At 48.0% G+C, this 15,456-nt stretch overlaps 3 protein-coding genes across 16 annotated transcripts; 1 reads left to right on the top strand and 2 right to left on the bottom strand.

Annotated features, from left to right (window-relative positions):
• The first annotated feature begins 202 nt into the window (after nucleotides 1-202).
• Nucleotides 203-7,023, top strand: LOC123086286 (UPF0161 protein At3g09310). Of its 14 annotated transcripts, none has more exons than XR_006440777.1 (7): nucleotides 215-372; nucleotides 488-565; nucleotides 1,021-1,077; nucleotides 1,229-1,369; nucleotides 1,459-1,547; nucleotides 2,416-2,465; nucleotides 6,996-7,023. XR_006440777.1 is itself a non-coding variant. In XM_044508027.1 (6 exons), the coding sequence occupies exons 1-5, from the start codon at nucleotides 324-326 to the stop codon at nucleotides 1,515-1,517; spliced, it is 384 nt and encodes a 127-aa protein (XP_044363962.1). In that variant the 5' UTR covers nucleotides 203-323; the 3' UTR covers nucleotides 1,518-1,523; nucleotides 2,416-2,608. The 14 variants fall into 14 exon arrangements, 9 of the variants coding, with proteins under 9 accessions (XP_044363962.1, XP_044363957.1, XP_044363956.1 ...); XR_006440778.1 differs by lacking the exon at nucleotides 6,996-7,023 and adding an exon at nucleotides 4,471-4,813 and having other exon boundaries at nucleotides 1,459-1,523; XM_044508027.1 differs by lacking the exon at nucleotides 6,996-7,023 and having other exon boundaries at nucleotides 203-372; nucleotides 1,459-1,523; nucleotides 2,416-2,608.
• An 877-nt stretch (nucleotides 7,024-7,900) lies between these two features.
• Nucleotides 7,901-9,875, bottom strand: LOC123083840 (scarecrow-like protein 33). The gene has a single exon (XM_044505737.1). The coding sequence runs from the start codon at nucleotides 9,873-9,875 to the stop codon at nucleotides 8,091-8,093; it is 1,785 nt and encodes a 594-aa protein (XP_044361672.1). The 3' UTR covers nucleotides 7,901-8,090.
• A 961-nt stretch (nucleotides 9,876-10,836) lies between these two features.
• Nucleotides 10,837-12,935, bottom strand: LOC123082061 (scarecrow-like protein 33). The gene has a single exon (XM_044504487.1). It carries the CDS (start codon nucleotides 12,911-12,913, stop codon nucleotides 10,982-10,984), a length of 1,932 nt encoding a protein of 643 aa, XP_044360422.1. The 5' UTR covers nucleotides 12,914-12,935; the 3' UTR covers nucleotides 10,837-10,981.
• Nucleotides 12,936-15,456: the final 2,521 nt, after the last annotated feature.

Genomic DNA, 15,456 nt, shown 5'->3' with positions numbered 1-15,456 from the left:
AGCTTTGATATTTTTTTTATCCTTCACAAGCTTTGATATTGGTAGGTTTTGGTGTGTGCGATTCGCCGACAAGGTCTAGTTCTTTGGATAGCCTTCCGCGTGGCTGATTTTCTTTTTCCAAAAAAAATGGTCCAAAAAATTGCTTCGAAAGGGCCGGAGGGCAAAATTTTCCGAGCCCAGCCCACCATTTCCATAGAGTAGGGATAATAGTGTATTTAGCCCAAAAGGCCTCAAATCCTGCAAGAACTTTATCCAATAAAAAGATCCTGCGAAAATCACCACTGCTCGTCTGTGCTGCCGGTAGGCGCCACGCCACCGTCGCCATGGCCGCCCCCGTCTCCGCTTCCCTCTTGCCTCTCGGGAGGAGCGCACGTGAGTCTCTTACTTTCAGTTAAATCTCTCCTGAACCTTATCCTGCGGCAACCGATATACCGATTTCTCTCTTTTTTACCCCCTTTTATCTGCCTGCTGGTTTCTGAATCTCCAGCTTCTTTCACTGGTCCGCACTACAAGAATAAGAGAAGGATTCCGATGGTGCGGGTCTGCTGTGCTGCCGACGACGACGGTTAGTCTAGTGATGACAGATTGAGAAATCTGAATGCATTTCTTTTTCCTTTATTTTAGTTTATGTATGTTTTGTTTCCAAAGTATTAGTTTATGTTTTGTTTCCCAAGTATTGGACTGTTCAACACAGTTATTTCATCTTTATGTGGGTGAGTTTCTTTAGTCTATTTTTTGTGCAAGAGAACTCTCAGAAGCTCATGAATCGTTGGTTTCAACTCGCATGCTGTAAAAACTCATTAGACGTACGCCACTATGCAATACTTTATGCGCTCTTGTAAACATGAATTTAGGACAAGGAGCAGGCACTAGCTTAAGTAAGACATTACGAGTTTAGGACATCATGCATTCAGCGTTGTTTTGATCGAACATGGAGTTGTGTTTTCTCTGTGCTGATTTACAGAAGTAACAAACTGACCCCCTTTTCCAAAAATATGTGCATGTTATGATTCTGAGAAGAGGAAGTCAACGATTTGGGAGTCAGCGTGGCACTATCGATGCTAAAATTCTACAAAAGTAAGTTCTTGTTTGCAGTTTGTTACCGCTTCATTTCTGGTTGTCTTTTGGACATTTGTGTTACTACCACTATGCAGTCATAGACCATTCTTTTAAGACCGGCTTTTATCTATACATGGCCTGCTCACTGGCTCATGCTTTATGTGAACAGGAGAGATATCACCCTTGCTGCCTTCAAGCTGCCGTTATGTGCCAACATGCAGCGAGTACTCTATGCAGGCGTACAAAAGATATGGTGTTGCGAAGGGTACAATCTTGACAGCATGGCGTCTGTGCCGTTGTAATCCTCTTGGTGCGTGTTCTTTTTTGCTACACATTTCCAGTTCTGCATCATATCATGTTTATGGAACATGAGTGCTTTGTTTTCTGATACAAGCGTAGGTGGACAGGGATATGATCCTCCCAGGTGGTTTGGGGAGGGAGAGTTACCTGAGGAATGATGGCTGGTAATTACTAGAAACACTGCACATGTGCGTGCTAGACTGTGCTCTGCACACAGTTAAATAAGCAATATAAGCAGTGCCTCAGTCGTATTACATCTTTCAGTTTTTCTCTTTTTCAGCTCGCTTGATTTTTATTGTTTATTACGATGGAACTAGATGATTGCACTAGAGACATTTATTTGTTGCTTATCAAGAATTTAACCTAGGTTGTTTAAATGATGATTCACTTGCACGAGCTTCCGCTATCATAGGCCACCATTTTCTAGCTCCGTTCTTCTGCAGACTAGTTTCAAAGGCCCGACTGGCTTTTGCTGTTTTCTTAACTGTGCACAACCTGTCAATATAACATAGTAGATGCATGGAGATCCAAAATTTCCTCCTTCGGAGTCGGATGAAGAATGAGCATTGACATATTCTTGAACATGAAGACAATCTATAAAAAATCTGAACTACCACGCGAAAAATTGAATGTACAATGTAGTAAAATTATAATGGGGGAGTACAAGAAGGATCCTATTTCATGCACTGTAAGTATCTATGAATTAGAATTTAAATCTTTCTTAGCGTGGGGGGGCATGTGCAGCTCACTTCTTACTGTCTTCCATTTCAGCATTTGCCTGGTCTGCGTATCTGATCTCCTGGCTACCATATCCTTGAATACGGTGTTTTGTTGTTTTTTCCTGTTGCAACTTAGTGTATCATATTTGGTAATGCCCCCTTGAAATATTTTGATGGTATACTATATTGATTTGGACACTTGTGACTTGTGCACCCATTCAGCCTAATGTCTGTTTCATTGGCCAAACTTGTTTCTCTTAGTATTTTTCAGCATTGTTGGCACTAATATTTGATTTCCCATGTTGATCTTTTTTGATCTCCCTCTTTTTTATTTCAGATGTTGGAATGTCTCACAAGATATCATCTCATCGCAACTTCATAAAGGAGGTAACTCGGGAGTGTTAGAGTTATAATATAAGTCATGTACCCCTTTGTATTTATCCCGTTGTATAAGGGGTTTCCTGCATATGTTCCACACCTGTACATGTATATATATCGGCCTATGGCCTCATGGGAATACAAGTTGCTTATTCCTAACATGGTATTAGAGCTAGGTCAATTTTTTGCACGCTGCAACTCGTGCGATTGATCCATCCCGATCGAAGCAGTCCCGCTCGATCTCCAACCGGCCTCGTGTGATTGATCTCCTGATCGAAGTCTTCCTCGATCTCCTTCTCCTCCCCGTTCCGCTGCAGATAGAAGCGCTCACCACGACCTCCCGTGATCGATGTGCTCCAGGCCCCGCTCCAGATTGAAATCGCCTCCAACCGCCGGGCCTCCAATCGTCTCAGTCGCCGATTCCCATCGCCCAGCTGCAGCCAGCTTCAAGTGACGAGGCGCTCATCTTCCTGCTCGCCTCTACTTCTTTCCAAATCCGATCCCACCGCCTAGCTGCTCGATTCTGCCCTCCAGATCGGATCGGGCTTCCACGCAGTCGTTGACCAAAAAAAATGACTGCTGCAACGGGCTATGTTGCTGTCCCTCGCTGTCCGGTGATCTTCGATGGTACTAACTACACTGAGTTCACTGGCTTCATGCGCATTCACATGCGTGGCATCCATCTCTGGGGTGTTCTTTCTGGCAAGGTCTGTTGTCCGCCACGTCCGGTTCCTCCGATGGCTCCTATTCCGCCGACTCCACCGGTTCTTCATCCGGATGCTAATCAGGCCGCCAAGGATGCGGCTAAGCTTGCTGATGAGGCTGCTGATCGTGCTTATGATGAGAGGGTTTTGGCTTATGAGGAGGCTCTTCAGACGTATCATGGTGCTTTGTCTGTTTACACCCAGTGGCTTGATGATGATGCTCGTGCTGCAGCTGTTCTCACTGCTACTGTTCTGCCTCAGTTTGCTTCCGAGTTTCTGGGTCTTCCTACTGTCTTTGAGATGTGGACCCGTCTTCGTCAGCGCTATCAGCCCTCTGGTGATGCCTTATACCTTCTGTGGTCCGTCAGGAGCATGCTCTTCAGCAGGGTGACTCTACTATTGATGACTTCTATGCACAGAGTTCTGCTATCTGGCGCCAGCTTGATTCTCTCCGCAGTGTTGGTTGTCGTACCTGCCCCTGTTGCCAGGCTGTCCAGGCCAATTTGGAGTTTCATCGCGTCTATGAGTTCCTGTCTCGGCTCCGTAAGGAGTTTGAGCCCCGGCGTGCTCAGTTGTTTGCTCGTGGCCGTATTTCTCTCATGGAGGCGCTTTCTGAGATTCGTGCTGAGGAGACTCGCTTACGTGGGGCTGGTTTGCTGGAGGTTCCCTCTGTGCTCGCTACTCGTGCTCCTACGCCACCTGCTGCACCGACCCCCTCTCGCTCGAGTGCTCCGCCGCTCTTGCCCACTCCTTCTGGAGGCTCAGGTCGCCCCCGTCCACATTGCGACTATTGCAACAATGATGGTCATCTTGAGTCTCAGTGCTACACGAAGAAGAAACACCTGCGCAAGGCGCGATCATCATCTTCAGGGACTTCGTCATCTACCTCGACAGCTTCAGCCATTGCTTTGACTGACCAAGATATTCTGAGACTTAAGCGTCTGCTCGCGGCTTCAGGTTCTTCCTCGACGGGTACTGCTGGTTCTGTGACTGATGCTTCCCGCACTGAGCAATCACCCTCTACACAGTCAGGTACATCCCCATGGGTTCTGGACTCTGGAGCTTCTTTTCATATGTCTTCTCATTCTTCCACTTTGTCCTCTCTTCGATCACTGGATTCTCCTGTTCATGTCTTCACTGCTGATGGTACTCCACTTTCTGTTGCTAGTAGAGTCAATCTTACCACTCCTTCTTATTCTGTTCCTGATGTTGCTCATGTTCCTCGACTTACCATGAATCTGTTTTCTGCTGGTCAACTTACTGATTCTGGTTGTCGTGTCATCCTTGACGTTGACTCTTGTTCTGTCCAGGACCGTCGCACGCACACTCTGGTTGGGGCTGGCCCTCGCCGCCGTGATTCTCAGGGTCTTTGGGAGTTGGACTGGCTTCATGTTCCTTCCGCTGCCACCACCATCGCCAGTTCTTCCGCTTCTGTCGCCTCCGTTACTGGTTCCTTCCAGCAGTGGCATCATCGACTTGGTCATCTGTGTGGTTCTCGGTTGTCTTCTTTAGTTCGTCGAGGTCTTCTGGGGTCTGTCTCAGGAGATGTCTCTTTAGAGTGTCAGGGTTGTCGTCTTGGCAAGCAGATTCAGTTACCATATTCACATAGTGAGTCAGTGTCCAAGCGTCCTTTCGATTTAGTCCATTCTGATGTATGGGGTCCGGCCCCTTTCGCTTCGAAAGGTGGTCATAAATACTATATTATTTTCATAGATGATTTCTCTCGTTACACATGGCTTTATTTCATGACTTCTCGTTCTGAGGTGTTGTCTATTTATAAGCATTTTGCTGCCATGGTTCATACTCAGTTCTCTTCACCCATTCGTGTTTTTCGTGTTGACTCCGCTGGCGAGTATATCTCTAAGATGTTGCGTGGTGTTCTTGCTGAGCAAGGGACTCTCTCTCAATTCTCTTGTCCTGGTGCTCATGCTCAGAATGGTGTGGCTGAGCGAAAGCATCGACATCTTCTTGAGACGGCTCGTGCATTGATGATTGCTGCCTCTCTCCCGCCTCATTTTTGGGCTGAGGCCGTCTCCACATCCACCTATCTTATCAATATACAGCCTTCCGCTGCTCTACAGGGTGGTGTTCCTTTCGAGCGACTTTTTGATCGTTCTCCCGATTATTCGATGCTTCGCTCGTTTAGTTGTGTTTGCTATGTTCTTCTTGCCCCTCGCGAACGCACCAAACTGACCGCTCAGTCTGTTGAGTGTGTCTTCTTAGGCTACAGTGATGAGCATAAGGGCTATCGTTGTTGGGATCCAATCGGTCATCGGATGCGTATCTCTCGAGACGTGACTTTTGATGAGTCTCGTCCCTTCTACCCACGCCCATCTTCCTCGACTTTTTCAGTGCATGATATCTCTTTCCTCACTTTTCCTGACTCACCTATCACCCCCGTCGAGCCTGTACCTCTCCGTTCCACTTCCTCTCCTTCTCCACCTCTAGTTGATTTGCAGCCACCATCCTCCCCGGTCTCCTCTCCTAGCATGTCACCGGGTTCTCCACCTTCATCTCCGGTGACTTCCTCCCCGGTCTCCTCTCCCAGCATGTCACCGGATTCTACACCTTCATCTCCGGTGACTTCTTCGTCGCCACCCCCCGATTCTACCTTGACGATTCCTCCTTCTATTATTTCATCTTTTCCTCAGCATTACACTTGTCGTCCACGACCAGTCGATGCCTCTGTGGATGAGTCGTCATCTTCCTCTCAGCCTACTTATGGCTTGCGTTCTCGTCCTCGTCCGCTTGTTGATCGCTTTGGATTTCCCACCGCTGGTGCTGCTGTTCTTGAGCCGACTTCTTACCGTCAGGCTGTTGTTCATCCTGAATGGCAGTTTGCGATGGCAGAGGAGATTGCTGCTCTTGAACGCACTGGTACCTGGGATCTTGTTTCTCTTCCTCCCGGAGTCCGTCCGATCACTTGTAAGTGGGTCTACAAGGTTAAGACTCGCTCCGATGGTTCTCTTGAGCGTCACAAAGCTCGTCTTGTGGCTCGTGGTTTTCAGCAGGAGCACGGTCGTGATTATGACGAGACTTTTGCTCCTGTGGCCCATATGACCACTGTTCGTACACTTCTTGCCGTTGCCTCTGCACGCCACTGGTCTATATCTCAGCTTGATGTTAAGAATGCCTTTCTTAATGGTGAGCTGCGTGAGGAGGTGTACATGCAGCCACCACCTGGGTATTCTGTTCCTGATGGCATGGTATGTCGTCTTCGTCGCTCTCTCTATGGCCTTAAGCAAGCCCCCCGCGCCTGGTTTGAGCGCTTTGCCTCTGTGATCACTGCTGCTGGTTTTTCAGCAAGTGCTCATGATCCAGCATTGTTTATTCACCTTTCTCCTCGTGGTCGGACTCTTCTTCTTCTCTATGTTGATGACATGATCATCACGGGGGATGACCCCGAGTATATTGCCTTTGTAAAGGCCCGTCTTAGTGAGCAGTTTCTTATGTCTGATCTTGGACCTCTTCGCTACTTTCTTGGGATTGAAGTCTCTTCTACCTCTGATGGCTTTTTTATATCCCAGGAAAAGTATATCTAGGATCTTCTTGCTCGTGCTGCTCTTACTGACGAGCGCGTTGTTGAGACTCCTATGGAGCTCAATGTTCACCTCCGTGCTACTGATGGTGATCCTCTCCCTGACCCGACGCGTTATCGTCATCTTGTTGGCAGTCTTGTCTATCTAGTTGTCACTCGTCCGGACATCTCTTATCCGGTTCATATTCTGAGTCAGTTTGTCTCTGCTCCCACCTCGGTTCACTATAGTCATCTCCTTCATGTTCTCCGATATCTTCGAGGCACGATCTCTCACCGTCTATTCTTTCCTCGCTCCAGTTCTTTACAGCTTCAGGCCTATTCGGATGCTACGTGGGCTAGTGATCCTTCAGATCGCCGTTCACTTTCTGCTTACTATGTTTTTCTTGGTGGTTCTCTCATTGCCTGGAAGACGAAGAAACAGCTTGCAGTTTCCCGTTCGAGTGCCGAGGCTGAGTTGCGAGCAATGGCTCTTTTGACGGCAGAGGTGACTTGGTTACGGTGGTTACTTCAGGATTTTGGTGTTTCTGTCACTACACCGACTCTGCTCTTATCCGACAGTACAGGTGCTATCAGCATTGCGCGCGTTCCTGTGAAGCATGAGCTCACCAAGCATATTGGTGTTGATGCTTTCTATGTGCGCGCTGGTGTGCAGGATCAGGTTATTGCTCTACAGTATGTGCCTTCCGAGTTACAGTTGGCGGATTTCCTGACGAAGGCCCAGACTAGAGCACAACATGGCTTTTATCTCTCCAAACTCAGTATTGTTCATCCACCATGAGTTTGAGGGGGGTGTTAGAGTTATAATATAAGTCATGTACCCCTTTGTATTTATCCCGTTGTATAAGGGGTTTCCTGCATATGTTCCACACCTGTACATATATATATATCGGCCTATGGCCTCATGGGAATACAAGTTGCTTATTCCTAACAGGGAGTACTACTGTTTGTGCTAGTTTCAAGGGAAAATGTATTTTGTTGACTATGCTGTCAGTTATGCCATGACACAAGGATGATTCGTTCCTGAGATTTCTATGCAGAAGATGGTTGTGGTAAACGGTAAGTGGATTGTACAGTTTCCATGGACCACTAAATCACTTCTGTTGGAAAGCTATTCTGCTGGTTTAAAGTTGTGGATTTGTATGCCCACAAATCATTTTGGTTTGGCTCATGGATTGTGCAGTTTAGTTTATAATTTCTCCACAAAAAACGAAGTTATTTTCCAGACTTTATTCCTTATGTGTACATCGTTACCATGGTAAACATAGACCCTTGTTGCAGATTGCACCGTAGATCCTCATAAATCATAACTGGTGCAAGCTGCTAAAAAATGTTTGGGACCATACTTCACAAAAGCAGATCAAATGTGCCCAAGCATCCATTGGTACTTAAAATTTATGTCACTTGAGTGCTGCTAGCATCGTCAGATACCCATGTGGAGATGGCGTAGAGCACGCGTCCTTTCCATCCCTGCAGAAGCCATTGGTGATCCTCGTTGATCACGAAATGCTTGTGGTACTGCTTCTTCACTATGTCCTTCAAAAACTGAACAATGTCTGGGTCCAGTGCCAACTGTCTGAGCCCTGCTCGCTGGTTCCGCGCCTGCCACTCCCTGTAGTTTTGAGGGCGCTCCACCCGGTCTGTCCCCTCACAGGCGATGATGTTCATGGCACATCGTGCGATGATGTCCCGCTCCACCAGCAGCCTCTCATCATTGTCTCGTGGCACCGTGGCTTCCATCATGTCGAAGTGTGCTGCGAAGTTGTGGAGCACTTGGCGGAACCGTGTCACGAAAAATGTCGTGTTGTATGATGCGTTCACGATGGCATGGACGAATACGGCTGGCTTCATCTTTCTGATAGTGTTTAGCACCATGTCCCTGGGGTTTAGCCTGTCGATGACAACACTTTCGTCCATCAGGGACCTAAAATGGATTAGGCTGTTCACGACAAGAACCTCGTCAGGATTGATGTCGAGATCCTCTACCCGGACATCCTGTGCCTTGGCTGGGATGACGCGGAACTCGAATGGCACGCCAAACTGCTTTGCGCAGCGGTAGAGCCGTTGTCCTGTATCGTAAGTTTGCTCGGCAGGACGGAATCCTGGCCAGAGGCTGGTAATGCTGGTGATCCTCACCTTCGGAGGGCCGCCCTCCCTTTCTGCTAGCCACCGGAGCAAGTCTGGCCACTGGAACCCGTCATTGACACCATAGTGCACAATGTGCAGCTTGTGTCTCCCCATGACGGCATTGTAGATGGTCTTGTTGGAGAAGAGGAAACACACCTTCATGAAGCAGCAGGCGGACATGAAGAGCTTGTAGGCCTTGAGGACCTCGACAACGGGGGTGCACTTCACCATTAGCGATCGGTAAAGCTGGCTCCCTCTACCAGCCAGCCGTGCCTCTAGACCCTCAGCAAAGTAATGCGCCAGTCGCTGTGTGGCGTCTCCTGTTGGGGAAGAGTGCCGCTTGACCCGCCACAGCAGCTCGCACGCGCTGCGCTGATCGTTAGTGGCCACTGCCTCCGCGCAACGGATCAGCAGTGTCTCCAGGTCGTCCACCACCGCCAGCCTAGCGCCGCGCCTCCCACGCGGCGCCTTGGTGGAGATGGGCTGCTGCTCCGCCTCGTCACATCGCTCACGTGCCTCAGTGGTGCACATGTCGTAGCTGTTGAGCATGAACTGGTCCAACATATCGCTCTCCTCCTTGGATTCAGGGTGCACCTGCACAGCCATTTGCTTGCTGCTCCTTCCAGCTTCTGCCCCGTTGCCACCGCCGCCGTGAGGCATGTTACTACCCTCCACCGCCCCGCTGTATCTGGGCAAGAATCTGTTGGCTTCCTCCATTCCTCTGAAGAATGCCATGCTCGAGATCATGTCCATGCTGTTGTTGGGATCTGCCACGCCATTGTCATTCAAAAAGAAGGCTGGGTTCTGGATATGTCTGATTGGCAAGGCTGAGGTGAGCATGTCGGATGAGGTGGTGGTGAGGATCTGTGCGAAGGGATGCTGGGCCTGCAGCAGCGCGGCGGGGTCAGGGTACTGGTATATGAACTTGTCAACGATGTCCTCCTCCATGAGCATGCGCGAGATGTAGTCGAGGGCCAGGTCATCATGCGGCTGTTGCAACGCCGGAGCAGGCTGCAGGTTGGGATTGGGAAAGACATAGGGCGTGGGTGCCATGAATGATGGTGCTCCTATGCTCTCAGTCTGTCCTGGTTGTATGAGATAACATGGAGATTTTGGCTGGGTGTTCGATGATTCCAACCATCCAACGGAAGACCAGGCCACATAACAAAACTGTACTAGGCGTACTACATGTTTTGCGTACTATCATAAATGGACTGTCTGCAGTTGACTATGGTTTACCAGACAAAAACTTTGGATTCTACAACGATGAAGACAAGATGACAAACTTGTGACCTTCCTTTCCGATGCAGACGACTAAAAAACAATAGTAGGATGTACATTCCAATGCACATTAAAGAAAAAGAAAAAAGACGCATGGATACAAACAGCTAACATGCATCGACCCAACCTGTGCACCTTCAGTACTAGTTGAGCAAGCATCCTCCAGTTTCTGCAATACCAGGAACCTTGACAAGGCATCACTGAAACTAATCAGGACATGGAAACTAGCTGCAATTTCGATACTTTCCTGACATCTTATTAGACATTAGAGTGATGACTGATTGTATGTATCATGTCAGAATCATCATTCCTAACTTTTTTTCTTTTCTTGATGAAATTGTAGCAGTGCTATGCGAGTTTCATTCATTAAGAGAAGCTGGCAGAGCCAGGAAGAGTACAATTAACCTAAGTACGTTCAGCTACTATTACAGCACTAAAGACTTGAACAGATTAGGCAGAAGGGGTTCCGTCTGTGCGCTGAGTCCCTGCATGGTTCTGGAGCTCTTCAAAGATATCGAGAGACAACTGGTCAGCATCGCAGGCATTGTTGTCAAAGATGTGCGTATCGCGCTCCTTCCAAATTATCCACCAGGTTAGCATTACAACCTACAAGCGCACTGTTTCTCACATATCATGTCATCTCTGATTGAGAAAATTGAAGAGAAATATCCAGTCTCCTTATCAGACCAAGCTATGCAGAGATTCCACATAATCTTGTCTCTCACAATGCAGATTAAAATGGATATATGTGCACTCACTGCATCTCTGAAATCTTATAATGGTCTCTGTTACCAAGTTACACATACAAAAAAGGAGCAAACACACATCTGATAGTGCAACAGGCAAATCTATATTCACTCGTACTTCAATCCATCCATCTACTCCAGTTGAGAGCCACTAGCATCATCAGCTACCCATGTCGAGAGGGCGTAGAGCACCCGGCCTTTCCATCCGAGCAGAAGCCACCGTTGATCCTCATCAATCATGAAATGCTTGTGGTACTGCTTCTTCACTTGGTCCTTGAGCATCTTAACAATGTCAGGGTCTAATGACAGCTGCCTTAGTCCGGCTCGCTGGTTCCGCGCATGCCACTCCTTGTAGTTCTGAGGGCGCTCCACCCGGTCAGGGCCCTCACAGGCAATGATATTCATCACAGAGCGTGCAAAAATGTGCCGCTCCACCAGTAACATCTTGTCTTTGTTCTGCATCATGGTACTCTCCATCATGTCAAACTGCGCTGTGAAGTTGTTGAGCGCTTGGCGGAAACGAGTCATGAAGAACGCCGAGCTATATGCTCCATTGACAGCAGCGTGGATGAGCATGGATGGTTTCATCTTCCTGATAGTGTTGAGCACCAGGTCCCTTGGGTTTTCCATGTCAAAGGTGAGGCTCTCATCCATCAATGTCCTGAAATGAAACATATTGTTCACGACGAGCACCTCGTCTGGATCGATGTCGAGGTCCTCAGCGTGGACAGTCTCTAACTTGGCTATGATAGCATGGAACTTGAATGGCACGCCAAACTGCCTTGCACAGTAGCTGAGCCTGCGTTTTGTCTCCTTGGCTTGCTTAACCGGACAGGGCCCAGGCTGCGGGCTAATAATGCCGGTGATCCTCACCTCCGGTGGCCCACCCTCCCTGTCTGCTAGCCACCGGAGCAAATCCGGCCACTGGAACCCATCGTTGACACCATAGTGCACAATGTGCAGCTTCTTTCTCCCCGCCACGGCATTGTAGATGTTTTTGTTGGAGAAGTTAAGCGACACCTTCAGGAAGCAGCAGGCGGCTATGCACAGGTGGTAGCTTTTGAAGAGCTCCACGGTGGAGGTGTGATTCGCCGCGGTGATCGAGTGGTATATTTGCCTCCCTGTGCCCGCCAGTCGTGCCTCCAGCCCCTCGGCGAAGTAATATGCCAGTCGCTGCCTTGCGTCTCCTGTTGGTAGCGAGTGCTGCTTGATCTTCTTCAGTAGATCGCCGGCGTTGCTCCGGTCATTGGTAGCCACCGCCTCCGCACAGCGGATCAGCAGCGTTTCCAGATCAGCCACCACCATCTGCCTCGCGCTGTGCCTCACACACGGCGCCTTCCTGCAAATGCTCTGATGCGCCGCCTGGCCCCCCCTCTCCTTCATCGTCTCATTGGAGTACATGTCATAGCCGTTGAGGATGAGCAGGTCCAGCTCAAGTGCGGTCTCTTCCTCCTCCGAATCATTATGCGCCAGCACCCGCACCGCTATTTGCTTGCTGCTCCTGCCCATGCACGCCTCCGTCTCGCTATCCATGCCAGACCTCTTCTTACGCCCCCTAGCATCCACCATCACATTGACTGTGGGCAAGAAGCTGTTGGCCTCCTCCATGCCTTTGAAGAAAGCCATGCTCGACAGGTCGCCCATGGTGACGCCGCTCCTGGGCGCCTCCGCTGTGACTGTGCCGTTCAAGAACAAGGGTGGACTATGTACCTCGCTGGACAAGAACGCGGAAGCCATGATGCCCGTGTTGTTGCCTTGACTTGGAAGTAAAGCGGAGGACCCATGGGCACCAGCTGTGGCGATGCCGGAGGCTGAGAGGATCTCAGCGAAGGGCTGCTCGGCCTGCAGGAGCGTCGGATGCTCAGGGTGTTGGTAGAAGAACTTGTCGGTGATGTCCTCCTCCATGAGCATGCGCGAGATGTATGCCAAGGCCAGGTCATCCTGCGGCTGCTGTGACTGTGAGCCACCGTTGGTTATCGAGGGTTGGTCGAGGAAGAAGGAAGGGGGCGGTGGCGGTGGCGCAGGCTTGACGAGCCCCAACGGCTCTTCCTGGGCGGGAGCCATTCAAGGCATGGTTGCTTGTTGATGGTGGTGCAGTGGAAATGTCGTGCTGTCCTCTATCCATTACACTCCATGTGAAGAAGCCAACCAGTTCACTGCTCAGTTGGAACCATCGAATCTTTCCGTTGCATAAAATCGGTCACCATCGAGCAGCTAGCGCCTGCACATATGGACAAACAAACAAGGGTCCGTTTGAGAGAGATTGTATTATTCGTCTTGGTGTCTCAGCCATCCTTCTGCCCATGTTTAATAAACAAAAAGAAGCAGTTGTCTTGTAGTAGTACGAATCAATTTATGTGTCAAAATGTGTGCTGTTTTGAGTTCATATGAGGCTTTTCAAAACATGGACACGGTATCCTCAAACAATGGATATTCTGGAGTTAAATTCGTATTTGCATCCCCGCAAAAAAAAAAATCGTATTTGCAGAGAATGGGTTTCTATGCGCACCGGCCTTAAACTTACGTGCATGTGTAACAGGTCTTGTTTGAAGCCAGGTGTTGAAATGTGGATTTATGTATCTTATACCTAAATAAAGCCATGAGTTGAAATATCGCTTTTCCTTTTTCCTTCTGGGTATGTCTTGTGTTGTTGCCCCCAACAGACCTCTTGATTTTCCTTGCACTTGGATAACTTGTTGTATGAGCATTTTTTAAGCCCTGACCATAGAACAATGGTTCTACAGTATTTTCATTAATAAAACTAACAAAGTAAAAAATACATTTGGTTTAGCCAATTCCTAGCTTTGGAAACATCAAAGATCAAGTGGACTCGAAGGGAACTATATATCAATCCAGTCGTGAAATGTTTGAAGTTTTCTTTCTTTGATTCTATAACAAATAATCTTGAGATCTTGCTTGAGGAGGACTTTCCATGAGGCAGAGCTTGGAGTGATGTTACTGAAAATCTTGTTATTTCTATGAACCCAAATGTTCCAGCATTCCATAACTATGATTTCAAGAGCAATTTCAGATGGCAAGTGGGTAGCAGCAAGTTGAATGTCATGATTACTACGTAGTTACCAGGATCCATATGTTATACTCCGTTCGTCCCAAAAATAAGTGTTGTTGATTTAGTACACGTTACCAAATTGCACACGGTACATTTATTTATCATGTTACTCATCAGTGGCGGAGCTTGCAGCAAATTCCTGGGCGGGCTGGGTAGGCTAAATTGCATGAAATTGGTTTTTCCCCGGCCCATGGGCCGGCTATAATAGGAGGAGGTGGTGCAAAGCTGGGCGGGCCATGGTCCATGTAGCCTTGCTGAAGCTCCGCCACTGTTACTCATGTTATAGGTACCAACACAGTTACGATGTTCTTACAGGCTGCATATTTTATAGTTAAAATACTATCAGTGCTAAAGTTACCAGAGTTACCAATGCCTTGGAGTTCTTTCCAACAGAGACATGATAACAAGCTCACAATGGCCCTCTTTGTACTTGTGATTGCGAGAGTGTTGGGCATGCTCTATTCCTGTGTCCTCGTGTGAATGAAATCTGGAGAATATTGGGTCTACAACAGATGGCCAATGATATGTGCCAAACTGATCGCGATTGTGTACACTTAATGGCCTGGCGCCCCTAGTTCCGGGTATTGATTGCGAGATATTGATTATCACAACCATTTGGTATATCTGGTGGGAGAGAAGGAAATTCTCGCATGTCGAGAAGTTGCTCGAACCGGCAAGATCGGGACTCAGGGACGGCTTGCTTTTGGCGACCAACGTGAGCTGCAAGCCTGCAACAAGCTCAGATAGAAGCAGACTGCATGGAGGTAATCCAAGTGATGCAAAACGGAGGCAATTCTTTGGGCTCAAAACAGTGTCATGGCTCCGTCGCTGACGACGTCACCAGACAACCGGCAGGTGGAGTGGGCCTAGCCTGTGCTGTATGTGAGCCGTGACGTGCGTGGGGTTATGTACCACTCCGAAGAAAAGAAAATAATCTAAACTCTCACGACAAGTGTATGGATGAACCCACTTTAAAAAACACATTTCTAAATGCTAAAAGAAATCTGAAAAAGTTGCACGGGTATGTCTCCATGTGCGTGCATAAAGTTTCATGAAAAAACAACATTTTTTGTGGTATATGCAAAAAAGACAAAAAATTATGTCGTGAAACACTATTTAGAAGCACTGAAATTTATCCTTTTTATGGAGACAACAAAATGACATTCTTTTCACAAAACTTTGTGCCGCACACACATATTTGCGAACATGTCTGCATAATATTTTCTTTTGAATTTTTTTATATTTTAAAGCGTGCTTAAAATGCATTTTTGGAAAAATGGGTGCATATGCCCATGGGTTCGCGGGGTGCCCTCTCAAACTCACCTGCTTCTCTGTTTTCCCATCCCCTCTTTGTCTCTCTCAACTACCCAAATTTTCCCATCTGATGCTGGACTTGGTGTGAGATCCTCCCAGGGTCCTCACACATAGCAGTGATGTACTTCCTCCGTCTCATAATATAATAGCACCGTTTTTTATGCTAAAATGCTACTCCCTCTATTTCTTTATCTAAGATGTATTATTTTTAGCACGTTAACCA

Source organism: Triticum aestivum, chromosome 4A (assembly GCF_018294505.1).
Source record: "Triticum aestivum cultivar Chinese Spring chromosome 4A, IWGSC CS RefSeq v2.1, whole genome shotgun sequence".
Taxonomy (NCBI): domain Eukaryota; kingdom Viridiplantae; phylum Streptophyta; class Magnoliopsida; order Poales; family Poaceae; genus Triticum; species Triticum aestivum.
The sequence above is the reverse complement of the archived record's forward strand: the minus strand, read 5'-3'. Positions and strand labels throughout refer to the sequence as shown.

Bases quoted from the DNA above. Each gene is read 5' to 3' on its own strand.
- LOC123082061 (XM_044504487.1), bottom strand. From the start codon at position 12,913: ATGGCTCCCGCCCAGGAAGAGCCGTTGGGGCTCGTCAAGCCTGCGCCA.
- LOC123086286 (XM_044508022.1), top strand. From the start codon at position 3,029: ATGACTGCTGCAACGGGCTATGTTGCTGTCCCTCGCTGTCCGGTGATC.
- LOC123083840 (XM_044505737.1), bottom strand. From the start codon at position 9,875: ATGGCACCCACGCCCTATGTCTTTCCCAATCCCAACCTGCAGCCTGCT.